Source organism: Gopherus evgoodei, chromosome 22 (assembly GCF_007399415.2).
Source record: "Gopherus evgoodei ecotype Sinaloan lineage chromosome 22, rGopEvg1_v1.p, whole genome shotgun sequence".
In the NCBI taxonomy this organism is placed as follows: domain Eukaryota; kingdom Metazoa; phylum Chordata; order Testudines; family Testudinidae; genus Gopherus; species Gopherus evgoodei.
In genome coordinates, this window is record NC_044343.1 from 6,291,257 (window position 1) to 6,317,526 (window position 26,270).

General features: G+C 57.8%; 1 protein-coding gene across 4 annotated transcripts; it reads left to right on the plus strand.

The window, feature by feature from the left end:
- Nucleotides 1-340: 340 nt before the first annotated feature.
- Nucleotides 341-26,270, plus strand: LOC115638837 (transducin-like enhancer protein 1). Of its 4 annotated transcripts, none has more exons than XM_030540846.1 (22): nt 341-396; nt 1,526-1,668; nt 2,407-2,546; nt 3,239-3,302; nt 3,984-4,028; nt 4,960-5,094; nt 9,994-10,056; nt 10,270-10,344; nt 13,396-13,582; nt 14,427-14,443; nt 16,392-16,496; nt 16,765-16,809; nt 17,265-17,420; nt 18,827-18,965; nt 19,956-20,140; nt 20,224-20,300; nt 20,620-20,869; nt 23,747-23,994; nt 24,151-24,298; nt 24,420-24,570; nt 25,182-25,258; nt 25,533-26,270. In XM_030540846.1, exons 2-22 carry the CDS (start codon nt 1,645-1,647, stop codon nt 25,638-25,640), a joined length of 2,439 nt encoding a protein of 812 aa, XP_030396706.1. In that variant the 5' UTR covers nt 341-396; nt 1,526-1,644; the 3' UTR covers nt 25,641-26,270. The 4 variants fall into 4 exon arrangements, with proteins under 4 accessions (XP_030396706.1, XP_030396707.1, XP_030396708.1 ...); XM_030540847.1 differs by having other exon boundaries at nt 10,270-10,311; XM_030540848.1 differs by lacking the exon at nt 4,960-5,094 and having other exon boundaries at nt 25,533-26,268.

Below are 26,270 nucleotides of genomic sequence, written 5' to 3' on the forward strand. Positions count from 1 at the left end.
CACACACACACACACCTCTCTCTCTTTCTCTCCCTAACTGGGCGCTCCTGCCCCTTTAAGGGTTAACCTTCCTCTCCGCTACATCGCGTTCCACAGATTGACACATCCTACTGGCGGCAGGTCCCGGCCGCCCAATCGGCGGCAGCCGAGCCGTGCCCCACGTGGGGGCGGGCCGCTCCCGCCGCGCTCCCATTGGCCAGCCGGGTCGGCGATTGCCCGCACGAGCCAGGCCCCACGTGGAGCTGGCGCTAGTTCATTGATCGCGCTCCCCCGGCAAAGCTGCTGCTGCTGCCGCTGCGGCGGGGGCCGAGGCCGGCCGGGAGCGAGCGCGCGGGCAGCCCCCGACTCCGGCCGCCCCCCCTGCGCTGGGTGCAGCCGCCCGGGGCCAGCGGCGCGGTGAGTCCCCCGGGGGCGGGAGCTGGAGCTGGGCGGCGGGGCCGCTCCCTGCCCGCCGGGCTCTACCTGCTGCGGAGGGGCAGGGCCCATTGTTTGCATGGAGGGGGGAGCTGGGGAGTGGGGGCACGTTCTCGGGGGGGGCAGGAGAAAGAGTGGGGGGCACTTGGGGGCGAGGGAGGGGGCACTCTTTGGAGGTGCAAGGGAGGGGGTGCCTGCTGGCTCGCCGGGGAGGGGTGCTTGCTGGGGTGCAGGCAGGACGTTTGGTGGAGCAGCTTTTCCTGGGGCGGCCGTAAGTGGGGAATATCGTCTAGGGTGGCCATGGAGGGGGCACGAGAGGGGGGATGCCCAGGTTGCTGGGTTTTTCCTTTAGGAGCAGGGGAGCCTGCAAGGATGGGGTTGGGGGGGCCTGTATTCCTTGCCAGCTCATGGCCGTGCATGGACATATGCTCGTGGCGTGTTGCATGGGCCTGGGCTAGGGAGAGGCATTGCCCGGGAGTGCCTTGCAGTCTGGGTCAAGGGCCTGACCTACATAAAGAGGGTTGAGTTCCTTCCCTGGGCAGGGCTGGCAGAGGTGCTTGCAGGCTGGGTGCATAGATGGGACACAGGCACTTAGGGGGTGCATAGGGAACCACGGGAGCCAAGCCCGGTGGGCCTAGCTATTTCAGTGGTGGGGGCCAGCCAGGTGCTTGGGGTGCAGGGTGGCAGGTGGGATCTTAATGACAGAGCTGGGCGAGGAGCGTCTGGATTGGTGGTGCTGGAATTTAGATCAGGGTGAGCTGGATCCTGAGAGTCTGTGACTGAGTGAGTGTGGGCTTGCTGAATAGGTGGGCCAATGGGTGAGATATTTGTTGGGGGCTGGGGAAGGGACCTCTGGCTGAGGGCACTGCTGTACTGGGATGCATGGAGAAGGGGTGTGTAAGGCAGAGACCTTCCTATTGAAATTTAAGAAGCATTTTTTGGTTGGATCTCACCTTCTCCTCCCACGGGATGAGGGAAGATGAGAAGCAATGGCTCTGTGGCTGGCTGTAGTAGGACTGGTGGTAGTGGGGGTTTGGCGGGGAAGGAATAAAGAGGATCCTCCTCCTTTGAGTTTCCTTGTCTGGAACGTGACTGTCCCTGTCTCTTTCAGAGTCCATAGCCGTGCTGGAGCTGGCCGGCATCCTTGGGCCTGGGCCCTGAGAGAGGACCCCCTGACGGGAGTGGTGGAGTAAGATAAGGCTGGGATTACAGGCTTGCTTTGCTCCAAAGATGTTCCCCCAAAACCGCCCCCCGGTGAGTGCCCCGGTTAGACTCCGTTCCCATAGGCCCAGTGTGGGGAGCAGCATTGGGGTGTTCCTTACTTGCACTAAATTGAGCCCCTCGCCCCACCACATCCCTGCAGGCCGCCCTGTCTGGATTGCCCCACCTAGGAGAGGGAGGAGGCGGTTGTTGCCAGTATCTGCGCTTCTGCCTTTGCGTGAGAGTCCCGCTGGTATAGCTTGAAGTGTGAATTTAAACCGGTGCGAAAGGCGGCATGGACATGCTTTTTCCGGTTTCTTTTAGGAAGAGGATCTAAGATAAACTGAATGGCCAGTTTTTATACAGGAGGGTTGCGCTGATTTAGCTAAATCCACTTAAAACTGGTGTAACTTCTGCGTATGTCGAGGGCTTAGATGGAGCTTGGGTTTAGACCCCTCTAATGGTACAGCCTGCGTTTGTCTTAGTGCTGGTCTTCTCCAGCTTGGCTATTAAACCCTGACTGTCAAGCTGGGACCAAAGGTGGCAAAGGATCGTCCTTCGAGGAGCTGATTTCCTTTGTGTCCATTCTCCCTCAGCTGTCCCCTTCCCACGAATGCCTGCTCTCTGTCTCTGCCTTGTGACAGTCAGGTGTGGGGCTGGTGGCCCCAGGAATTGGGACTGGGGATTCTGCGGTCGTTGTCCCCCTCCCAAGAGCCTGGTTCTTGCAGGCTGCGTGAATAGCATGGCCATGTTGCAGTGACTGCCCTCCTCCTTCCATGCCCTCCACCATAGGCTCATCTCCAGGCACCTGCTGTGGCTTCGGCAGCTGCCGGCACGGTTTCCACAACCCCTCAGTCCCTGAAACTGACCTACCCGGAGACCTTGGACCGGATCAAGGAAGAATTCCAGTTCCTGCAAAACCAATACCACAGGTAACGTGCCGCCAAGCCCCACTGCGCCAGCGAGAAGCAGTGCCACTTTAACTGGGCTGGCCACAAAATACTCCTCTATCTCCACGCTGGGCATTAAGCCTAGGTGGGTGGGAAGTGGCACGCCACGCTGGCACGGGCACTGAACCATACGTGTAGCAAGAGTGTAAGAAGCCACCTCGGTTCCTTGAAATGCTCTTCTTGGGCAGCACTGCCCAAAAACCCGTCTAGTGCTCCTGTGCTTTCGGCTCTATCCCAACACGGGCCTGGGCTTTCCCCCTGTGTGTCTGGTAATCCAGGTCCAGATTCCTGCCTGTTCTGTTGCCAGGCTGAGCAATCCCTAAATGCACCCCCTGCTCTGTAGCCTGCTACATTTGGAAAGCAGATGAGGGAACATTGAAACTTTCTGCAACCTGTTTCCTTGGAGCACGGAAGCCCATGACACACACTCCTTCCTGTGCGCCTGCCTGAATCCCCTCCCACCCCCACTCCCTTTTCCAGTTCCCTACCTCTTGGCAGATGGGACTGGAATGGATTCTGCCCAGTCACTCTTTTTTCTGGGCTAGGGGTTGGCAAACTAAAGTTTTGCATAAGTCTTAAACTCAGGCTTTAGGCTTCTGTGCCGCCGACTAACCCTTGTTCTCTTGGTGGGGGGCGGTGGATGGGGGGGTCTCTCTCTCTCTTTATTTTTACAGCTTGAAGTTAGAATGTGAAAAACTGGCAACAGAAAAAACAGAAATCCAGCGACATTATGTCATGGTGAGCGGGGTGTGGGGTGGCGCTCCCCTTTCCCAGCGTTCGGAGCGAGCGAAAGACCAGCCGGATTGGGTTTCCTTGGCTACCGGCTTGTACTTGGGCTGCTGCGCCTGCCCCCGGAGATCTGGCTGGGTGACCTCACTCATGAGATGAGTGCGGCTGAGCTCTGCTTTGATGGCTTTCAGCCAGCCGCGTGTTATTGCTGCTGGAGAGGGTGGGAGGGAGCGCTGGTCTGATGATTTACTGGGCCCCAAGCTGTGCGGGGAGGGAATTGACAGGCGGGTACAGCCCCATCTCTGCTCTTATTGCTGAAGTTGGGAGGGGAAGGGGTTGGAATCTGCCTGTTAGTTTCCCTTTTCCATCTCTCTCCTCTCTGCTGGAAGAGAAATCGAGCCAGACGGTGAGCAGCAGAGATTGCCTAGAACGTGGGGCTTGTGTTTGAAGACGACTGTCCTGGTTGCTATATTGTTTCTCTGTTCCGTGGGGTGGGGTGCTGGGGAGAGCTCGCCCCGTGCCTTGCAGAGAGAGTTGGAGCAGTATCTTCTGATCCCAGCAGGTCCCGATAATGCAGGAATTTGGGGCGAGGCTGACCTCGCACGCCTGTGCTGTAGAGAACTTTGCAGTGGGTGGTTTGCTCGTTAGCCGTGCGTCTCCCTTAGTGACGCCGTGTTCTTTCCCTTGCAGTACTATGAAATGTCCTACGGCCTGAACATCGAAATGCACAAACAGGTGAGTCTCTGGCATGCCTGGTCTTCCTGCCAGCTGCCTGTGGTAGCCCCCGGTGGGCTCACCCTTTGCTTCCTGCTTCATAGCCCATCCTCGTCCCAGATAAACCCAATCCAGTTGCTTTTCTCCTTCTGCAAAACACAGCTTGGGGTGTGGGTTCCACCCTGCCTTTCCCATGTTACATGGGATGGGGGCAGCTCCTCTGTTGCGGAGTTAGAGTGGAGGAGTCCATTTCCGCCTCTGCTACTGAATTGCCTAGTGCCCTTGGGATGGTCCCTCGGTGTTGCCTCCCCCTGCGATATGGGGGTAGTTCTAGCCGACAGGGGTGGTCTTCGTGCACTCCTGCGGCAGGGGTGTCCACTGAGCCTTTGCCTGGTGCTGGGGAAACTCAGCGAGCATGCGGGGAAGATGGGCTTTGGGCCTGCGTGCTCAAGCACTTGTGGGAGGCGGGCTTTGACTTTTGCTGCTGTGCCGCTTATCCAGTCCGGGGACCTGGCGTCGTGGGACCCCTGAGCTAAGCCAGGCAGCCCTTGGGCACTCAGCCAATGAATGGAAGACGGGTGAGAACTGGGCTGTGCGAGCTGGAGTGGAAGCTGTCAGATAATTCATTACCAGCCTCTTGGTGAGCTCCAGTGAGCGGCTACGCCGGGGCTGCCTGGGGGCCTGGCAAGCGTCCTGAGGCCCTGTGATGCCCAGGAAGGGCCAAGTGTTGGATCTTCTCCCATTGCTACCAGATCTGCCCTGCTATCTGCAGTGGCCATGCGGCTTCTGTATCGGGGAGCCTGTGTGGGAGCAGAGGTGGGTGTGGGGAGGGGACTCCAGGGCCTCAGAAGCCATCAGGCTTTCCTCGCCTCACGCCCCCACCCCCGCCTTGCACTGCGCTGGGTTACCAGCTGCTCTGAGACAGAAGGTTTCTTCTTCTCTATTTTTAAAGAGGCTGCATAGGAGTCTGGCAGCGTGTGCCTTTGCCGGCACATCCCTTCCGCCTCACCCTCGACCCTGGTGGACTCGCGCCCCCCTGGCCCGGCCAGCTGTTGCACGGGTGTCTCTCTTGGGAGCTTTGTGCCAGGTTTGTGTTTGGTTCGGAGACCCGGCTGCAGCCAAGACTAGGCTGTCCCCCCTCACCTCGGGAGCACTGGGGGATGTGGTGGGGCAGCCTTAGCTCCGGGTTGCACTGACGGCTGCCCTGCTCCCTGGCTTTGCGGAGCCGGCTTGCTTCTGTGCTGCCTTCCCAGCAGAAGGAAAAGGCCAACCGGGAGACTGAGAGCTGAAGGGAAACGGACACAGCTCTGCTCCCCCTTCTCCCCCATTTCATCTGGCTGCTCGCTTGCAGCGCTGCGCAGACAGCAGGATTTACTGCCGATTCCAGGTGCCGCTGGCCGCCTGCCAGCGTGCTGTCTGCACTTTTAACGAGGGCCCGTAAGTCTGCGCTCTGACAGCCAATGGCCCTCGTGTGAGAAATGGGAGCTGCCCGCGCCGAAGGTCGCAGGTTGTCGGTGCTGCGAGGAGACGGAACCTCTCCTTTGCATGGCTGCCTCATCGTCCCAAGTGGAGCCTTCCTCTAGGCCTTGTCCCGTTCCCACCCCGCCTCTCCAGCAGGCAACCTAATGCCCCGGGCCCGCTGTCTGCTCCCACCTCCCTGGCCCGCTGCCTCTGCCAACCCGCACAAGCCCTATTTTATTTTGCTTTATCGCGCGCCACTAGCTGCTGGCATAAAGAGCGCGTCGTTAACTTAATGCTCAATAAGGAGTCTCGTTAATAAAAAGGATGAGTGGCTGAATGGGCCGGCCAAAGGAGGAGCCCACCCAAAGCGCATCTCGCTGAGCCGGGTCTCCCGCCCTGCTCTCAGTAAGCTCAGAGAAGGATCCCAAAACGCCGTTGTCTCGAGCGCCTAGCGGGTGGTTACTGTGGGATTGGCCGTGCTGCCACCTGGCCAGGTGGAGTCTTCAGGGGCTGGGGGACCAAAGTCCTCTGAGCTGCAAGGGACTGGTGCCGCGCTGTCTTTAGCCCCTCTGCTGAGACGGCCGAGAAGCTGGGGGTAGCTGCGTTGGCTACAGCCGTCTGTTCGGAGCGAGACGAGGGCAATCCGCTTCTTCTGGCGTCACCATGGCGTGCTGGGATTCGCCGCTGCTGCTGCCCTCCGGCTGACTTCGAACCGGCAACCCGGTCAAAAGGCTCTGTATCCCGCCAGCTCTCAACCGACCCGTCCAATCCCTTTTAACCCTGGCCACTCTTCAGTACCGGGCGCGACGCTCTAGTTAAGCCGTTCCTTCTCCCCAGGCCACCTGGTTTCTCCCTCGTGTCGTGTGCCGCTTTCTTGTGTCGGAGCTTTGAAGAGGCCGGTGGGTGCGGGCCAAGCTCTATTGGAATGGCTTTCTTCTCTCTGGCTGGCTCCCGGACTGGGAAGGAAGCCCTGGTCCCGAAGCATTCAACAGGGGATTCATTGCACTGTGGCTGGAGGAGCTGGATTTTCTTTTAACGGCTGCTCCATGTAGCACCATAAACCCTGCTGTGGGCCAGGTGGGAGAAGATGCAGGCAGATCCCGGCGAGATGATATTTTTGGTATGTTGTTTGTACCAGGAAAAACCCTCAAATCTGCCTGGATTTGGACTTTTCCACCCAGACTAGCAAGCGAAGGAGATGGGGGAGAGAAAAAGCCCTGAAAACAGCGTGATCATTTTTCATGCTGAGAGCGTTAAAGTGCCAGTAAATTGCACATTAACGAGCGGCAGCGAATTGGAGGCAGCGTTCCCCGAGGAGCTGGCTGCCCATCAGTGCATTAGGAAGGAGAATCCATCACTGCTGGCCCCAGGAGATGGCTAAATCCTTCCCAGAAACTTCCTGCTGCCAATTTTTTTTTTTCTGGGGGCTGGTGTGTATCGGGGAGGGGAGGGGTTGTTTCCTTTTTGGTGCTGGGAGGGGAGGGGGAATGCAGAGAGCACATGGCTATTGGCTTTGTTTTTCATGAGTGAGAGAGATCTAGGACAGGATCATCAGCTTTACAGGCTCCAGCTGAGATCAGGGCTCCACTTTGCTAGATGCTGGATGGACACACACAATCCTCCCCAGAAGAGCTTGCAGTCTAAATGGAGGTCCAGAGTGGGGAGGTGACTTTCCCAGGTCTCTGGCCTGACTCCCAATCTGGTGCCCTATCTGCTAGGCTGCGCGGCCTCTGACTGATCTCCGGTAGGCCCCCTCGGCATGTGGCTTGAATGAGGATCACTCCATTAGATAGCAATAAAGGGGGAGGTATTGAGCATCTCTTCGGGCCCATATGACTCCCACAGATGTGAGGACCCTTTTCTGGCCACCTGTGGGTGGATCTGATGTTCTCTTCTCTGTCTGCTTGAATCCTGCCCAGCGTGCTCTGAGTGGGCTGTAGTGGGTCATTTTCTCGGGCATATGCCCCCACGAGGGCCTTGCAGGTCTCTTGATTTGGGAGTCAAATCCAGAGGCTGCTTGCCTCCCATCCTGCACTGCCTGTGGTGGCTTCTTAGAAGCAGCTGCCTTCACTCCAGCGTTGAGAAGAGCAGAGCTGCTTCGGGCCCAAAGCTGGTGAGAGTTGGGGTGCCAGGTACCTTCCCTTCCCCCACAGCTGGGTCATGCTAGAGAGAGGCCTCAGGGCAGTGTGAATGAACCAGCTCTGGGAAGGGGTTCCTCAGTTGAAATGCCCTCCCCCCCAGCTGATTTGTGGGGTGGGGGCTGTGAGGGTCACCCCAGCCTGGCTTCCCTCCTGTGTTTGAGGGGATCCCTGTCCCTTTAATTCGCCGCTTTCTTCAGCTTCTTGAAGCTGGAACGTTGGCGGGGGAGGCTTTGTCTGGCCTTGCCCAGCTTCGTAGCTGGGGCATTGATTGAAGTGCAGTGCTGTCCTCTCTCCCTCCCTTGCTCTCTTCCTGCGTTCAGGCCGTCTGATTGCTTGTGGCACTCAAGTGTTGCAGAAAAACAGCAGCTGTAACGAGAGCACCTCTCCAGGGCTTCCTGGCAAACCACCGAGAGCATCAATTAGCACTTGGCAGGGCTGGAGAATGATTTGGAGATGTTTGGGGGTGGGCATCTTGACAGGACATGGGAGGGGGCAGGATGCTATCACCGAAATTTGGCGGTGCATGGCTCATTAGCTGTCCGTCGTGGGGAGATGGTTGCACTCAGGATCTAGGGGGAGCTTTCTCTGGGGTAGGACATAGCAGGCATGTCAGCACCTGGTCTGGATGCTCGGCTCTGGCTTCTGAGATGCTGTGGGCTTCCCGCCTGAAGGCCGGAGTAGCACTGAACATGGAGTAGGCTGAGTCTGTAGGGACTGGCTTGGATCAGCCTTGGGATGCAGGGGGCTCTGTTCCTCACCTCTCCAGGAGTGACCATTGCTTGGTTTCCCCGAGAAGCTGAAAGGCGTCCCGTGCAGTAAGGACCCCCCTGTCCCCTCCAGGTGCGCTCTGGATCACGTGGTACCCTTTCAGGAAGGGGTTCCTCTGCCTTCCCCCATTCATTGTAGCTGGGCAGCAGGACTTCTTCTGGGTCTGGAGGGCCTGGGTTGGAAGAAGCCCGCAGGATGGAGAGTGACTGTCAAGGGAGGGGGCAGAGCTGGGTATTTAAGCGGGTAAGTGTCTCTCCTACCCTGGGGGCCGCAGATGCAGCAAAGAATGAAGAGCTCACTTGAGAGTCATATCCTCCATCTAGACGGGCTTTGGTGTGTCAGTGGCTTTTGAGGAGTCCTCTTTCTGCTGGGGGTGGGAACTAGTGTGTGTTCGGCTTGCAGCAGCGTCTGGGAGCCCTGGTTCTCGAGCAGCTCCCCTCTGCACCAGGCATTGCACAGACAATGAAACAACGGGCCCTGTCCCAGAGAGCTGACAGCCTGCCTCCCCCAAGACTCCCCCTTTCCCAGGGAGCTCTCCGAGGAGGAAATGAGCCCCGGGAGCCTGCATGCTTGTCCGGCTCGTGGCTGTCCACTTGCTCCACAGAGCAGGAGAATCCACATGTCACACTGGCTTCTGCTGCACCCTGAGTGATGGCTGCATGAGCTGCCCACCCTGTACCGCTAAATGGGGAGCGTGGGGCAGCACGCATGCACATTGACAGCAGAAGAGGCCGTAGAGGTGACTTGGGGGGCTAGGACTCCGGGGTTCTATTCACAGCTCTGCCACAGCGATCGTGAGCAAGTAGGGTGACCAGACAGCAATGGGGGGTAATAGGCGCCTATATAAGACAAAGCCCGAAATATCAGGACTGTCCCTATAAAATCGGGACATCCGGTCACCCTATGAGCCAGTCACGGCCCTGCTCTGCACTCTGTTTTGCCCTCAATAAACGGGTGATACCTACCTACCTCTCCGGCGAGGGGAGTGACGGAGCTGCAGATGGTGTGTATGTGTGTGAGAGCTCCCTGGTGCTGGGAGAACCCATCTGTGTATAATTCTGTTTGAAATGCAGCCAAATCTGGGATGGGACGTGGTAACTGCTTAGCACCAGCCGTGCTGCACTGGCAGTGAGTGGATCTGCACGTGACATGCTCAAAGCTTTTGATCAGGGGATTCACGGGGCCTGGGGCAAAGCAATTCTGGGGGCCCCTTCCATAAAACAAAAATGGCAAAACTATAGAATATTTTATTCTCCTGGGGGCCCCCTGGGCTGCCCTGCTTTCGATGGTGCACAACAGGGCTTAAGTGTGGTGGCTGAAGTGGGATTCTAGAGGTGGAAGGTAACCCCTGTGTTAGAATAGGGTCAGGACACGGGGTTGAGCTCCTCCTCCTGGGCTCTCTAATGGGCACAGTGCCTCCTAGCTCCAGGTCACTGTTGGCTTGGAGGCTAGGCCACCAGGCAGCCCTTGGCAGGAAAGGCGGGGGGGGGGTGTTTCCTGAAGGTCTCTGCACACCATGGTGAGCCCTGCCCAGGGGCCCAAGCCTGTGGGGGAACGGAAGTGCAACAGGAGCAGCTCACAGGTGTCGCTTACGTTTGCATGTTTTCTCCTTCCAGACAGAGATCGCCAAGCGGCTCAACGTCATCTGTGCCCAGCTAATCCCATTCCTGTCCCAGGAGGTGAGGTGAACCTGTTGTCTCCACAGGCAGGGGGTGTGTGGGCTCGTATAGACTGGGCAGGTCTGGCTTGAAACATCTCAAGCTGTATTCTCAACCTCTGGGCAAGCCAGGCACCTCCGCCTGCGCGTGGGGAAGGGACAGGTCATGCCACTTCCTTTCCCTGCCTTTTTAAAGGTGACAGGATGATTTTTATTTTATTTTGTCTCCTCCCAGCATCAGCAGCAAGTGGTCCAGGCAGTGGAACGAGCCAAGCAGGTGACTATGGCAGAGTTGAACGCAGCAATCGGGGTATGTGGACCGTCCCCCGCTGCTGGCCACAGTGTGTACCACCCCTCCGGGGGTTTAACTCGGTCTCCTGCCCCCGGGGCCGTGGGGAGGGGCTCTTGGCCTGTCCGAGGCAGGGTACATGTGGGCTTGCCTGGCACTGGGTGGTGCCTCTCCTGCATCTCGGAGCACCTGTCTGGGACCTCGGCTGATACGTGGCTTCTATCCCATAATGAGCTGAGTGGGAGGATGGGGAGGGGAGCACTCCACTAGCTCTGGCATCTAACAGCAAGGTGGGAAGCCGCTGCCTTAACTTACTACAGCTCCTGCTCTCCAACTTTCCCTCCCCGCCCATCGCAGGGGGTAGAATCCTAAGATGCTTTATTGATGTTCCTGGCCCTTTAAAATTTGCCCTGCCCCTGGCGAGCAGAGTCTCCGAGCTTCAGGGAACCCTGCGCAGGGCAGATTGGGGGGAGGTGGGCGTTGTTTCGTAAAGGGACAGTGCTGTAGGTACTCCATAGGTCCTCCACACCTGTGTTCTGCCCACGAGATGCACCATTCATGCAGGATGGGGGTGGTCAGTGCCGTTCACTGGAGGGCAGGGTCCTTTCTCTTCGTCTTCCTGAGATGCCAGCAAAACGCGTGCCTCCAAAGATTCCCTGGAAATGCCCTCTGAGCGTCAACCACCCCCTCTCCAGTACGGACGGGCTAGTGCGTTAACCCAGCCCCGTTCAATCCCCACTGGGCGTGGACCCTAGGATTATTTTAAGGTTGGGCTGCCCCCTTCTTGGCCAGAGAAGAGCTATTGGTCAGGGACGTGGGTTGACGAGCGTAGAGATGAGCCCCCTTGAAAATTGGTGAATGTGTCTCGGGGGGGGTGGGGGGGAAGCTGGAGGGCTGTCTCTGTGTCAGGTCGGTTGCCAGCCAGGTGGGTGGATGGATGGAGGCACACAGCTGGCCGTCTTGGGGACTTCGGGGGGGGGGGGGGGATTTTGTACTGAGTGGTGGGAGGATAAGGGAAGCATAATCCCGTCCTGGGGCCGAGAGCGGAGGGGAAGCACGTGAGACGCTGGCAGAAATAAAACAGGAGGAAGAAAGCGGGACCCAATAAAGGAGCGGTGACAACTTGCTCCATAGCTGCACTTAATGAGCAGATTATGAGAGCCTTTAAACGTAGGGCTGTGAAAACGATAATGGAACAGGGTAATTGGATTTGGCACGGCATGCCAAGGATTGGGGGCATGAGACGCCGAGCAGAGCGTCTGGAACAAAATGTGGCGTTCGCGGAGGCCAGTGTGCGGCACAGAAGACGAGGAAGCATTATGGATCCTTGCGGCAGGGAGGGCTGGCAGCTTGGCTCTCCCAAGCTGTGATGGGAAGGCTGAACACAGCTGAGAGTTGGAGGCTTAGAGACCTGGATGTCACAGAGAAGCAGGACAAATGGTGCAGGAGAATAGGGGGTGGGGGGAAGGGGCTCTCCCAAATGAGGATCTAAGAGGAGCGCTGCTTAGGAGGAATACATTAAAAATGATGGAGCTGGATCATGGCAGAGGTGGATAATTGGTGTGTGTATTTATTTTACTGTTGCTTAATAGGTTTGGGTGCTGAGGATTCTGAGGGGTTACTTAGCCACAAACATCAACACTTCTTAGGAAGGCTTGGCAGAATTCAATATTTTTATATATCATTTTGATGAATAATATCAATTCTTTTAAAGCATTTTTCCTTTTTTTACATATATTTATATTTTCACGGTTGTGGGAAATGATGGATGGAATAGCCAATACTTATTAATTGGCAGTAGATGCTGAGAATCAAAAGTTAAAGCTTTATAACCATTAAAACACAAACTACCAACATCACTTCACGTGTCAAAATATACGAATTAAAAACTCTTAAATCAAACAATGAGGTCACAAAGGAGCATTTTTCTTACTTGGCCTGTTTGTAAGTGTTTCCAGCGATACTAATGGAAAATGTGTGTGTATATTGGCACAATAATATTTACCAACAAAAATCTGATCCTTCCATGCCTATTTTTACTTGAGAGGACACAATCAAGCTATATTGTGACTCCAGATTCCTACTGTGTTGATTGATAGATAAATAAATAAATCACATACCCCCACAACGATCTTATAAAAAAGGAACGCTAAGCAAGGTGCTTCTCTGACAAGCTTTCTGTTGCAGTGTAAACAGACTCTTCTGTATTGCAGTTTGCTACCTGGGTGTTTCAGCCCTAAAAATGCAAATGAAACAGGACTTGAAACAGGAGTGAAACAGACTCCTCTGGCCCCACAGAGAGAAATGTAGAAAGTCAAGTGTGCAGAATGCAAAGTGGATTGTAATTGTCTTTATAAAGGGCCGTTAAGAACTCAGCTGGAGAAAGGAATGGGTTTGGGGTCTAGTTTTTGGTTTGCGAGCGAAATTGACAAGTGGCCTTATTGGGAAGAGATTTTTTTTGCCACCATCTTCCCAACAGTAGCCATCCAAAACTCGCTTGTGACCAAGGAAGGGAGAAAGTGATGCTTGGCTGAAGCACAGGATTATTGTGTATGGTGAATCATGCTGCTAGCCGAACCTGGCTCCTGGCTTGTGATACCTTAGGTGGCTGGGGGAAGCCAAGACAGCTGCGACGGAGGCAGGAAGGTTATTTTGGCTGCTGTTACCCTGTCTGGGATGTTACCTGAGAGCCCTCTTCAGGAAAGGCCCAGACTCATGTCCTTCCACAGCTGTAGTTCTGACCTCTCCCTTTATTTCTTAAAGCAGCTGTGGTGCCAGGGGTTGGACTGATGTCTCTGTCCATAGTGCAGGTACCACATGGGCGGCAGTGGCCAGGCAAACTTCCTCTGGGCCCCGGCCAGCCTGTGACTGCTGTCAGACAGCGGCCTCTGGTTCCTTCCCGGATGGAGTGAGCCTCTGTCCGTCTCGCTGTCGCCAGCTTCTTGGAGATTCCTGGCTTGCTCAGATTCTCAGCCTTGAGTCAGCGAGGCTGGCCTGGCCCTTGAGGGCAGGGTGAGGAAAAGCAGGCGCTGGCATCTCATCCTCCCGGCTTTCCACGCTCTCTCTCCACAGCATCAGCTCCAGGCGCAGCACCTGTCCCATCACGCTCCTCCCATCCCGCTGACCTCTCACCCGTCCAGCATGCAGCCCGCCAGCATCGGTGCAGCCTCTGGGCTGCTGGCTCTGTCCGGGGCTCTGGGAGCTCAGGGCCAGCTCCTCCCGAAGGACGACAGGGGACTTCACGACAGCGAGCACAGAGGTAGAGCTGGGGTAAAGGGGCTTGGGAGAGCAGGGAATCTTGACCTTGACTTCCCAGTTGTCGAGATGGTGAACTCCAGAGTAGGGAACCTGGGGTACGTCTGGCCAGGGGGAGCAGAGCCCTGGGTTTAAACCCCATCCCGGCCAGCCTCGGACAGAGTGTAAAAGCCGTTCTCAGACTCCCTGGGCACCCTGCTGTCTTGACACTGGGGTTGGCGATTGGGCGGGACGAAGTGCTGCAGGTGGAAACGGTAGAGATTCAGCCTCAGTCATTCCAGAGCACAACTGGGCACGGGGTGCGGCATCGGTGGATCGGGCCCTCTGGGTGGAGGCTGCATGGTGGGGAGGGGCTTTGAGTTTCCCTTGGGTCCTTGCCAGCAGGGGATCTCTTACAGCGAGGGCCTTTTCCAGCCAATTTCAGGCAGCAGCCTGGCTCCTCCGCCCTGGGGGAACTCCTCAGCCGCTAGCAGGGGGTGCAACAAACACTTGGGTTTGGGGCGGAGGGCTCTGGCCTGGGGTGGCCACTGTGGTGCAGGGTGCAAGATATGCCCCCAGCAAGGAAGGGGAAGGTCCCCACCCCACTGCCTGGGTTCCAAATCCTGGGAGCTGACCCCGCACCCCATGCGCCCCAGTAACATGCCGGGCCGGTCTCGGGGACCAGCTTAGCAGCCTGTCCTGTCCACAAGCTGCAGAGGTGGGTAGCAGCAGATGCTGCCTCCCCGTGAGAGGAATGGGGGGGGGGCAGGAGAGCATATGTGTGCGGGGGGGGGCTCGGAGTTGAAAGCAGCACCCTCTTCTCTCTCCCTTTCTTGCCCTGCTGCTGATCCGTGTTGCCATGGAGACAGAGCGAGACCTGGGTCCCGTAAGTACTCCTCCTTCTCCTCCTCCGCTTATTGGTTCCTTCCAGCTGCGAAAGGCTTTGGCCAGGGAGACTGGGGGAGCCTTTGAAAGCTTCCTTTTAGCCTTGGGGGGGGGGGGCGGGGAAGGTTTCCTCCCGGCGGGGCGGGGGAGGAGGTTGTGGGTCTGGCGGAAGAGGGGTTACAACCTCGAGCAGCATCCTTGCTGCGTGCAGCTGGCAGGCAGCCAGGCGGCCAAGGTCATGGTGGATTGAATCTTTCCTCCCCCACTCCCCGCCCACGTTGCCCGGGGAGGGAGGCAGTGCGTGGCACCCCCGTACGGGGGGAAGAGGGGGCTTCGCATGAACCCGCCCTCTAGCTCTCCAAAAGCGGTGCATCCCTTGGAACACGGTTCTGGGGGGCAGGGGCCGCACCCTTCATGTCTAGGGCTAGAGCTGGGCAAAATCTTCCCGCTTAGGCTGGCGCTGCTGCAGCTTGTGACCCTGGCAGCCCTCCCGGTCCCCGCAATCCAGACTTTCCCCATCCTGGGCTGCCGGGTTCATCTCCCTCTTCCTTTGCCTGCCACCCCTGCTCTCCCCCTTCTGCAGCTCTTGATGCCCTGTGCAGAGAGTGGGGTCCCAGCTCATCCGCACGGGTGCAGTTCCTGTTGACTCCAGTTGGGCTGGGACCGCCCTTCTAATGCCAGGGCAGTGTTGGAGCCACAGCAGCCCCTGGTGCGTGGGCAGCCGGTGAAGTTTATGCCTGGTTTAGTGATGGGGAAACTGAGGCAGAGGGATGTCATACAAGTAGTGGAAGCCAGCAATCCTAGCTCCTGCTAACATCGGAGTGGAGGAGCAGTTTCCTTTCTCTGCCAGTGGCATTCCTGGGTGTCCCCCTGGCTGCCACAGACCAGACAGGGACTTGCCAGTGCCTTACTAACCCCCTTGAGAACCTTTCCAGCCTAGATCTCCCCTTCTGCCTCTGCCTCCGGTAGCTGCCTTGTAGACAGGCTGGAGCTGGGGTGGCAGGAGCAGCTGGCTTGCCAGGTGCCCGAGTCCGAGACGGCCAAAGCCTGGGGCACCATGACCTGGGGTTGAGGGCAGAGCTGTGGGTTCTAACTGATGAACTGGAGCCATTCCTGCAATGCAGCCTATTGCCCACCAATCGGGGGGTTCCCAGAGACCTGCCAGTAGGGGAAAGAGGACGGCATTTGGTCCAGCAGCCTTGGGAGTATCACATCCAGGGGCGGGGGATATCTCCCAGATTGCAAAGCTTGCTGTGTGCGTCCCCACAGCCACAGAGCTGCTCTGCTGCCCTGCGCAAACCTCTGGGGCCCCAGCCTCCTGGCTAGTGGGAACTGGGGGGGTAGGCTGTGGCCACAAGCTGCCAACGGAGCCCTGGGGGCCATGGAGCTCAGTTCACTCCTGTATCTTTCTGACCCAGTCTCTTGCCGCTGCCCCCACCCCTGCGTTCTGCTGTGAACTGGAGCTGGGACCTAAGCTTGGTCTGGAGGAACCATGTCTCGGTGTGGGCCTGTCAACTGCGCAGCAGCTGCGTCTAGAGGCTCCTGCTGCCCTGGGCAGGCGCATGCCCCAGAGTCAGGAGGTCGCCTCCTGGCCGGATCCCCCTTCCGGCTTTACTCTCTGCCCCCATTGCTGTCCTGGGGGTTAGTGGGGGAGGCGAACAGAGCTTCAGTTCATCCCGTGCTGCTTGAGAGATGCAGCCAGGGTGGGGTTAAGTGGCTTCGGTCTCCCGTGAGCAGGTGGGCAGAGCAGAGTCCAGCTGTCCTAAGGCAGCGGCCTCGTGGGAACGTTTCCTGTGCACCATGGGGTGGAGGGTAGGGGGCTCTGCCGTTATCCCTGCCCATCCTGCTGGGAGGGCGGGGGGCAGAGCCCTCTTTGGTGGTGGTGGTGGGTTAGCCTGGGCCTGCAGTATCAGCTTTGTAACACAGCTGCTCGTCATCTCGTTCCCCAGAGCTCCCTGGCACTGCCTAATGGGGAGCGGGTACGAGCCATCTCGGAGTACCTGAGCAACAGCAAGAAGAGGAAGGCCGAGGAGAAGGACTTCGTCACGGACTACGTGAGTGCTTCTTTGCAGCTGCTGTTGGGGGGGGGGGGGTGTTCCCGGGACAGAGGGGCAGAGGAGGTAGTGGGGGGCCTCTCCCCTCTACTGCTCCTTTTTCTAGGCTGGGTTTGTGTGTGCCAAGCCGTGAGCAGGCCTTCATGCTGCCTAAGCGGTGCCATGATTTATTGGGATAAAGCCTGGTTCCTGTCTCCAGCTGGGCAGTGCCCTGTGCGTGGGACCATGCCGGCTGCTGGGTGTGAACGCGCCTCTCTCTGCGTTTCAGGGCAGCGATGCGGACAAGAGCGAGGACAACCTGGTGGTGGATGAGGTCAGTGCTCGGGAACGTGCCTTGGCTCGGTTCGGCGTTTAGATGGGCTGCGGTTCAGTCTGCTGGGCTCTAGACCTTCCTTGTGGCAGGGCCTGGTCCTGTTACTGAAGACAAAACTGGCCCTGAGAGATTAAGGTCGCAGTACTGTGTAGCAGAGGTTGGAAGTGGAACCCAGGAGTCCTGATCGGATCGCTAGACCCGGAGATCTGGGAAGAGCACCCAGGAGTCTGGACTAGTTCTCTAATCTGCGAGGCTCCACTCCTTCCTGGAGCTGGGAGCAGAACCCAGGAGTTCAGAGGCCCAGTCTGCCCAGCCCTGCCCTAACCGCTAGCTCACCCTGCCTCTGGCGGTTGTATGGAGTTCGCTGCTGGCTTTGTGGGAGGTGCCTGGCTCCTGTACCCGTCAGCAGCCGGAGCCCCTCACCTGAGGCCGGTTGATCTCTCTCTGTCCCACAGGACCCCTCTTCCCCGCACAGCGTCCACTCGTACTCCTCCCGTGAGAACGGGGTGGACAAGGTCCCGTTGCAGCGGAAAGAGGCTGTGCCACTCAGTCCTACCTCCATGGCCTCGTCCAGCAGCACCTCCCCATCCCGGAGCAAGGACGAGCCCACGGTATGTGCTGGGGGTAGGTGAGGGTGGGGGTGTTTGATGGGGTTCATTGGTTTCCTGCTATCCAGGGAGCAGTAGGGTGTAGGGAGGAAGCACACTCCCCTCGTCACGAAAAGGGAGGGCCAGGCTGAGCCGGAGTGTCTCACGTTGGTGCCGACCTGCGGGTTTCGTCCTGACCTCGGTTTCCCATGGGGTGGAACGAGATCAGAATGGGGGCCTCCGAGGGGCGATGGCAGCACACGTCGGTGTATCTGAGCTAGCTCTGAGCGGGTTAGCAATAGCAGTGTGGCCGCAGCGGCACGGGCTAGCCACCCCCAGCACGGTCCTGCCCAGGCCCCTAGGTACTGACCCTGCTGCCCTGTGCTGCTGCAGCTCCTCCGCTCCGTGTAGCGAGCTAGTGCAATCCCAGTGTGCCCACGCAGGCTGTCCCCCTTGCAACACAGTCGTGTCCTGGGCACAGCTGGTCTGGCTTTGCTCAGACTTCAGGGCTCTGAAACTGGCTGCCTGTTCTCTCGAGGGGGCAGGAGCGGGCAGGGCATTATGGTCGGGAAGTGACCATGTAAAAGCAGCCCCACGTGGCCGCTGCGCTGATTGCCAGCAGGAGCAAATGCTGGGCTTGGCTTGGAGGAGTTGCCCGCCTCCTCGGTGCAGCTAGCTGGGTCGCTCTGCCTCATGCTAGCGGAGCAGTTTGTGCCCCCGCTGGTGGGAGCGGAGCTGCTCTGCCTGTCGCGAGCCCCGGGTGCAGCCCGCCGGTGCTCGGAGAGCTCTGCTGGAGAGGAGTCCACCCTGCCAGCCATGCAGGACATTGCAAGGGCAGATCCAGGCTGCCCTCTCCAGAAGGAGAGAGTAGGGCAGTGTTTCCTGGCCATCTCATGCAGCCGCCGTCCTAGCGGTGGCCTCTGGCAGTGGCCTCTGCCCTGGGTGAGGTGGGTTTGCTGGCCTGTCACAGGGTCCTTCTCCCCACTGCACCAGGCTCCTGTGCTAACCTCTGTGCGTGGGGGGCAAGGACGTAGCTGGCTTGGCTTGCTGGGGTCCTGTGTGCCAGGGCAGTGTGTTGATAACATGCAGCTACCTGAAATTAAACCAAAGCCAGGCTTTCATCTAGACTAGCACCCTACAGAGCTCTCCATCTCCCCATTCTCGTGCCCAGGGGAGCATCCTGATTTCCCAGCAGTGTTTGGGGCCAGGGCTCCTGGGGGGAAGCTAGGCTGGGCTCTCTGTTCTCAACCAAGCAGTAAATCAGAGGCTTGGATGGCTGCCAGGTTGTAGCTGGGGGCTGCAGCGCTGTGGGTGGGAGGGGTTTGAAGCCCACGGTGCCCAGAAAAGCCTTGACTGAAGGCGGCGCCTATGGGGGCGGGGGGTTTCCAGGCTGCTGCTGCAGCTGAGTTTTGAGTCTCTCTCCTTTGCAGGTGGAGAAAGCCGCCACTCCCGGTTTGAAGTCCAGCACCCCGACTTCCCAAGGAGACGCCACGGTGCCAGGCTCCAGCAGCAGCAGCGCCACCCAGCAGTTCCGCTCGGGGGCAGCAAAGCCCTCGGTGGATTCGTTAGGTAGCGGGAGGCTGGGGATGGGGACGGAGCTTACGGTGACCGTGGGGCAGGGGGCAGCGAGATGTATTCACTCAGCATTTGGATGCAAATCAGCCTGTTGTGGTGACCCAGGAGGCTGGGCTTGGGCTGCCGGCTCTGGCCCTGTCCTGGTGCAGGGGACTAGACCCCAGTCTGATGCTTCCCATGTCTTGAGAGGTGGCACCACGGACCATTCCTGGGACAGAGCACCCCAGCTAGGGTGCAGTCGTGTGATGAGGAAAGGATGCTCCAGCAGCCGCCTCCTCCACCTCTGCGATATCAAATCCGGTGGCTCTAAGAGGCCTTGTCCTGGGAGAATGAGACCTTGGCTCAGATACCCAGCAATCAGCTCCCAAAGCCATGGGGCAGCCCCAGAGCCGGGGCTGGAGCCTCGCTGAGCGCGAGGGCTGAAGAGGGAGCAGCCGAAGCAGAGCCGGCTGCCTGACGGTCAGCAAGGCAGCTCCCCTGTCCGTGCCCCTCGAGCACATTGCCTGCTCTGCCAGGTGCAGGGGGCGGTTGAGCGAGCGCACAGCGGAAGGATCCGTGAACGAGCTCGCGCGCACCCCTTGGGGGATGCTGCCTCGCTGGCAAAGGCAGGGCTTCACAGCCAGCAGCGTCAGCCGATCCGGCCGTCGGGAAGCAGAAATGACCTGGGAGTCGCTCAATGTCAAAATGCACAGGTGTGGCGGCAAGAGCCAGCTCTGTGGCCCCTGTAAATGGTGGCGCCGTTCTCTGCGGCAGGTGGCCAGAGCAAACCCTGGCTGGTGGCCCTGCTCTCCTTTGGGCTAGAGCGGGCGCCAAGCAAGGCCATGCTCATGCCTAGCCCCGCGTGCAGGCAGCAATGCTGCTCCAGGCACCGCAGTGTGTTAGGGCCTGTTCACACCATAACTTGGTTTTGCCCTGAATTCCTCCCTCCCACCCCGGTCCTGGCTGCTGCTGGTCCTCTATTTCTGTGACTTTCTTCTTTCTCAGCTCTGGGCCTGAGGAACCCGCTGGCCATGCAGAGCTCCTACCCGGCTGCCTTCGGCATGGCGCACCCCTCCGTCAACGGCGACATGGCCGGGGCTGGGGCCTACGCAGGGCTGCACCTGGTGTCCTCTCAGCTCAACGGGGCAGCAGCAGCTGTGGGAGCCGCTGGCTACGGCCGCTCCCCTCTAGTGAGTGCGCTGGGGGGTGGCGGGACGGCGGCCAGCCTCCTCCTGCGGATGGCTGAAGGGAATTCTCTTCTCTGCTTGGCTAGGTCGGCTACGACCCGCACTGCCACATGCGTGTCTCGGGGCTGTCGGCCAGCTTGCAAGCGGGGACCTCAGGCAAACCGTAAGTGCTGCACACGCCAGCTGAGATGATGTGGGCTGTGCCGGGAGTGGGGATTCCCCTTGTGTGCTCCATGTTGAGCGTAGCCTGGCCAAGTGTGAGTCTGGGGCACTGGATGGCAAAGCAGATCCAGTTGTTGATGCTGAGCGGGCTCTGAGCAGGCTCCTTCCCTTTAAATCACCTCCAGCCCCCTGGCTTCGAGAAGGCGTTGGGTTTGATGCTGGGCTTTCATTAATGCCATGTGTCTTCTGGGAGTGGAGGGAGAACCGGACCCAGTTTGCGCAGTGGACTGGGTCTTGCTGATGCTTCCCTCCCCCTGCAGCGCCTACTCCTTCCACGTGAGCGCCGACGGGCAGATGCAGCCGGTCCCCTTCCCTCCCGACGCCCTCATCGGCACCAGCATCCCCCGGCACGCCCGCCAGCTCCACACCCTGACCCACGGCGAGGTGGTCTGCGCCGTCACCATCAGCAACTCCACCCGGCACGTCTACACGGGGGGCAAGGGGTGCGTGAAGGTGTGGGACGTAGGGCAGCCTGGGACCAAGACAGCTGTGGCGCAGCTGGACTGCCTGGTAAGGAGAAGGGTTGGAAGGCAGAGCAAGAGAAGCAGAACTGGATTAGGGCAGGTCAGCTTAGAAAGAGGATATGGGAGAGAGCTATAAAGTCGTGACGGGTGTAGAGAAAGTGATTTGGAGAAGTGGTGTTTACCCCTTCACATAACACACACAACCCAGGAGTCACCTGATGGGATTAGTAGGCAGCAGGTTTAATACAAATGGAAGGAAGTGCAATGCACAATCAATCTGTGGAACTCACTGCCAGGGGAGGATGTTCTGGCCAAATATCTAATTCTTTTTTGAACCCAGTTAAGTTCATGGAGGTTAAGTCCATCAATGGCTATTAGCCAAGATGGCCAGGGATACAACCCCGTGCTCGGGTCAGCCCTAAACCTCCGACAGCCAGGAGGGGAAGACCGGGGTGGATCACTCCCGCTGTCCTGTTCTGAACACGCTCCCCTGACGCTCTGGTACTGGCTGCTGTCGGATACTGGGTTAAATGACCCAGTTTGGCGTCTCTGTTCTTTACTTCCTCGGAATTCCACTGCAGCCTCGGGGGGGGACAGACCCTGCCAGGCTGGATGCAGCCTCCAGTGTTTGTGGGTGCACATGGGTGTGTCCGGCTTAGGGAAGCATTTCAGTGGACATCTTGTATTTAAGCAGCTCCCCGAGATGAGTAAGGGAGGTGCTTCTGGAGACCCAGTGAACTGCAGGTGCAAAGTTCCCACCCAGAGAAACACATGGGAAGTTGTCTGCAGATTAGCCTGAATATTCCCCCTCATCCCATCGCTTCTAGCTGCCGCCTTTCGGGTGGGACATGGCCACTGGGCTAATGCGACAATTTAAGACAGGAAGTTAATTCAGTAGAAACTCCACAAAGAGGATCTGGGCTCAGCAGCTTTGCCACTTGGTACTTCAGTATGGTGCTGGATGCAAAGGATTTTGTGACCACTGGTGGCCAGTAGCAGCCTAGGGATCTCTGTTTAGGTGCTTCCCTGGCCCCCTGTCATCAGAATGTCTTGGTCTCTCCGCATCAGTGCATTTCATCCTCTGGCAGTAGTGTATAGGTGTTTGTGTGTGTGTGTCCCAGTGAGTCAGTTAAAAATAATGGACATAGATTTAAACCCTGCTCCATGTCTTACCCCACCTGCAAATTTCACCTCCCTTTAAACCTTGCACAAATGACTTGATGTTTGTGCCTTAGTTTACCCATCTGTAAATTGGGGCTAATATAACTGAGCCTACTTCCTTAGAGAGCTGGGCCTTGAATCAAGCAGTATGGCTTTAGTGCGTTGTGTGCTAGATTGAGTCTTGGGGAGGGGGGCTTCTGTTGCGCGCTCTGCCACTAGCCTGCTGGGTCACCACAAGCAAGTCATGCTGCCTCCTTATGCCTCAGTTTCCCCATCTGTAAAACAGGAGTGATGATACTGATCTCCTTTGTCAAATGCTTTAAGATTTTGGATGAAAAGTGGTATTATAAAGCACTCTCAGATTCTTAGATAAAAGATTCGATGCATGTACAAAGGGCAAAAATCCTTCAGTAGTATGCACCCCAACTGAGGAACACACACAAGCCCAGTGTTGTGTGAACACACACAACTATCGTACACACACACACACAGTCCAGCTTAGACCTGTGCATCGAGGTGGGTTCACATGGCTTTCAAAGCTCTGCCCAGATTGATTATGATCTAGTTAGAATGAAAATGTAGCCACACTATTCCCTTGCTGAGATGTTAGGACACGGTGAACTGATTACTGTTGCAGACAGGAAATGAGTCGGTCTGTTTTGCCAGTGATGTGCGTAACCAGTTTCACTGTTTCCCCTGGATATCGTCCTTGCTAAGCACTTGCATAAGCGTTTGCAGGATTGGCCGTAGTCAGTTTCTGCTTTTGCTTGTGGGGTCTTTTAGTCCCTTGTTCAATGAGACATCCTGGAAAATGGGATTCTGGGGCCCCTGAGGCAGGGACAGTACCTGGAACTCTTTCTAACATTGACTAGATTTTAAGTATGTCCCTTTCTAACAGCAAAATCCAGAGCGCTCTTTTCCTGCTGGCCTTAAGGCAGCAGTCTGGTAACAAATCTTCTCCCTGGAGTTGTGCTGACCTTGAAGATACTGATGCATAAACAAGAAAGAGGATGAGTCATGATCACTTCAAGCTGCATGGGAAACTCAGGAGAGGGGAAAATCTGTATTTTAGTAATTGTAGGTGGTACATAAATTACTGGGGTAAGGCTCTCTGTTCTGTGTTAGGAAGGAGGCTAGAGTAGATGAACATAGTGGCCCATTCTGGCCTTAAAAATCTGTGACCACCTTTGAGGCAGGGAAGTGCTGCTGTCACTGTTTTACAGGTGAGGAAACTGAGGCTCGGCAAGGCAAGTGATTTGACCACGGTCAGACGTGGAGTCTATGGCAGAGCTGGGAATAGACTCCAAGTCTCCTCCAGTGTCCTGACCACTAGCCCTTCCCACCTGGGAAAAGGGCCTGTGTCCCTCCTGACTGATCTGCTCCTGGCCAGGAGCCCCATCCCGCAGGCTCTTGCATGGTTGCTTCTCTTGTTCGTGTGCCAGAACCAGCCGTGTCTGTCGAGCAGCTGCTGGGGAGAACCGATGCTGTGGGCATGAAGCATTAACAATCACGTGCTAGTAAAGTCAAGGGCCCTCTCTTGGGCCCCCCGGGTGTATGTGTTCACTGCTGGAAGCCAAGCTCCAGAGGGTGTGGGCTGCAGGTCTCTCTCCACCACCCACATCAGCCCATCTGCTGGGGTTTCTCCCATGGGAGTCCCCTCCGGAGCTGAGAGGCCGTGACTGGCCACTGGCTACGACTTGAACGGATATCTGAGCCATGGCCATAGCTGACCCCTTCGCTCCACCTCCTCTTCCTTCCCCAGAACCGCGACAACTACATCCGCTCCTGCAAGCTCCTCCCGGACGGGCGCAGCCTCATTGTGGGCGGGGAGGCCAGCACCTTGTCCATCTGGGACCTGGCTGCGCCCACCCCCCGCATCAAGGCGGAGCTGACCTCCTCGGCGCCCGCCTGCTATGCCCTGGCCATCAGCCCCGACGCCAAGGTCTGCTTCTCCTGCTGCAGCGACGGCAACATCGTGGTGTGGGACCTGCAGAACCAGACTCTGGTCAGGTGAGCGCCGGGGTATGCCTGTCACCTGTTGGGCATCCCTTCCCAGGATGCAATGCGGTGCAGCTGGCTAGCGCTGGAGAGGGGAGGTGTCCCCTGGCCACAGGACCCGAATCTGCAGCAGGTGACGGTGCCTGACGGCTGTGCTCTCCCCTCCAGGCAGTTCCAGGGCCACACGGACGGCGCCAGCTGCATCGATATCTCTAATGACGGTACCAAGCTGTGGACCGGGGGGCTGGATAACACGGTGCGGTGCTGGGACTTGCGGGAGGGGCGCCAGCTGCAGCAGCACGATTTCAGCTCCCAGGTAGGTGGGTGACGGGGCGCTGCAGAGCCCGAGCAGGTGGGGGCGGGCCCTGTGCTCCTCCCCTGGAGAGCCAGCCTGGCAGGGACCCGCTTCCTGGGGCCTGACTCTGCCTTCTCCCCAGATCTTCTCGCTGGGTTACTGTCCCTCGGGGGAGTGGCTGGCTGTCGGCATGGAGAGCAGCAACGTGGAGATCCTGCATGTGGCCAAGCCGGACAAGTACCAGCTCCACCTCCATGAGAGTTGTGTCCTCTCCCTCAAATTCGCTTCCTGCGGTAGGGACGCACAGTCGCTTGTGGGCTGCCTGGGCCGAGCGGAGCTGTGAATCCCTTTTTGTACCAGGGTTCCATACGAAGGCCTGCGTCCTGCCTCTGGAGCCATGCCACTGTCCCACCTGCAGTGGGAGGGAGCTGTCCTGCCCCAGTCCCATATCCCCTCTGCTCTGGGACCCTCTTGCCAGCAGAGTCCCATGTCTGAGCCCCTAGAGAAAGGCGAACAGCCCCTTCTGCACCGTGCACCTAAGCAACTCTGCAGTGGGGTAGGAGGAAGCAGAGGAGCCTTCCTGACCTTCTGCAGCGAGCCTGGTATTCCCTGAAGCATGAGCGCCTCACCTGTATCTCCACTGGCGTCAATCCACCGATTGCTCTGCCTGAGTCAGAGCGATCCCTTTTTCCTTTGCTTCGTTTGGCTTTGGAGTATAAGTTTGGTGCACGACTCTGGTTCAGTGCAGGGGGTCGGGAGACATTACTCCCCCCGCCCCCCCCCCCACACCTACTTCTTTGTCCTGGGGCTATCCTGTGACTCATCTGGGGATGGGGCCACATGCTTGGCCCAGCCCTCCCTCCCTCTCCCTCTGTTCTGCTCACGTGCTGACATTCTGCCGCAGGTAAATGGTTCGTGAGCACAGGGAAGGACAATCTGCTGAACGCCTGGAGGACGCCCTATGGAGCCAGCATCTTCCAGGTGAGCAAAGGGGGTTGCTTGCCCCGGCAAGAGGTTAAACTTGGGGCAGCAGCAGGAGAGGCCGTCTCTGCGGGAGACCAGTTTTTAGCCCAGTAGTAAATTTGTCTTAATCTGTTATCCTCAAGCAATCGGCTCTCTGAACTAGCACAGCCTAGTGTCTCCCTGGAGGCCTTGCTAAGTAGTTCAAGGCCAGCTCGTATAAATCACTGCACCACTCCACGGCCTTATAAATGAGCTGCTTTGCAACATCTCCTCTCCCCGCTCTTACTCACAGTCGAAGGAATCCTCCTCGGTCCTGAGCTGCGACATCTCCACCGACGACCAGTTTATTGTGACCGGCTCGGGAGACAAGAAGGCCACGGTTTATGAAGTCATTTACTGAAAGGTGGCTGGACGTGGGGGAACAGGCCGGGCGTCCGTGCCAGCCCGCCCCCTCTGCCCCATGGACAAACATCCACAGCAGTGACTTTCCAAAGAACCCCTGGAAGGGAGTGTGTGTGTGGGGGGGTGCGTCGTCGAAGCTGGAGAGAAGAGCAAAGTGGGGGACCCTTGGAGTTCCAGCCAGCGCCCCTTACGGTGAGGAAACCATCGCTCTCGGCCCGAAGGGACAGTGTCTGCCTAGATCTAACTTCCTGGGCGTTCTTATTCTTTTGGGTTTTTGATCTGAACACTGGGGGACTTTTTCTTTTTTTTTTTCCTTTTCCCTCCTCTTTTTAATGCTCCAGGCTGAGCTGGGAAGGAGGCGGCCACTCCACCCCTGGCTGTCTGGCTTCTAGGTTGTATTTAATAAAAAAAACCAAACACCTGAACAATCCCCCATGAGAGCGGTGAGCCCCGGGAGTCCATAAGGAGCTGCAGCCCACAGCGCAGTGGAGCTCCGAAACAATCCTGAGTGAGGGCTGGCAAACCAGAACAGCTCCTGGGTAGCCCCTAGCAGGTCCTAGTGGAGCGGGGGTGATGGGGTATTGAGAGATCCTTCCTCTGCCACCTCGCAGCAGGGATAATGGCAGTG

Excerpts from the sequence above, each read along its gene's own strand:
- LOC115638837 (XM_030540846.1), top strand. The coding sequence starts at position 1,645 with ATGTTCCCCCAAAACCGCCCCCCG. Across the intron at positions 4,029-4,959 it reads ACATCGAAATGCACAAACAG|AGGCTGCATAGGAGTCTGGC; the intron begins GTGAGTCTCTGG and ends CTATTTTTAAAG. Across the intron at positions 18,966-19,955 it reads GCCCTCGGTGGATTCGTTAG|CTCTGGGCCTGAGGAACCCG; the intron begins GTAGCGGGAGGC and ends CTTCTTTCTCAG.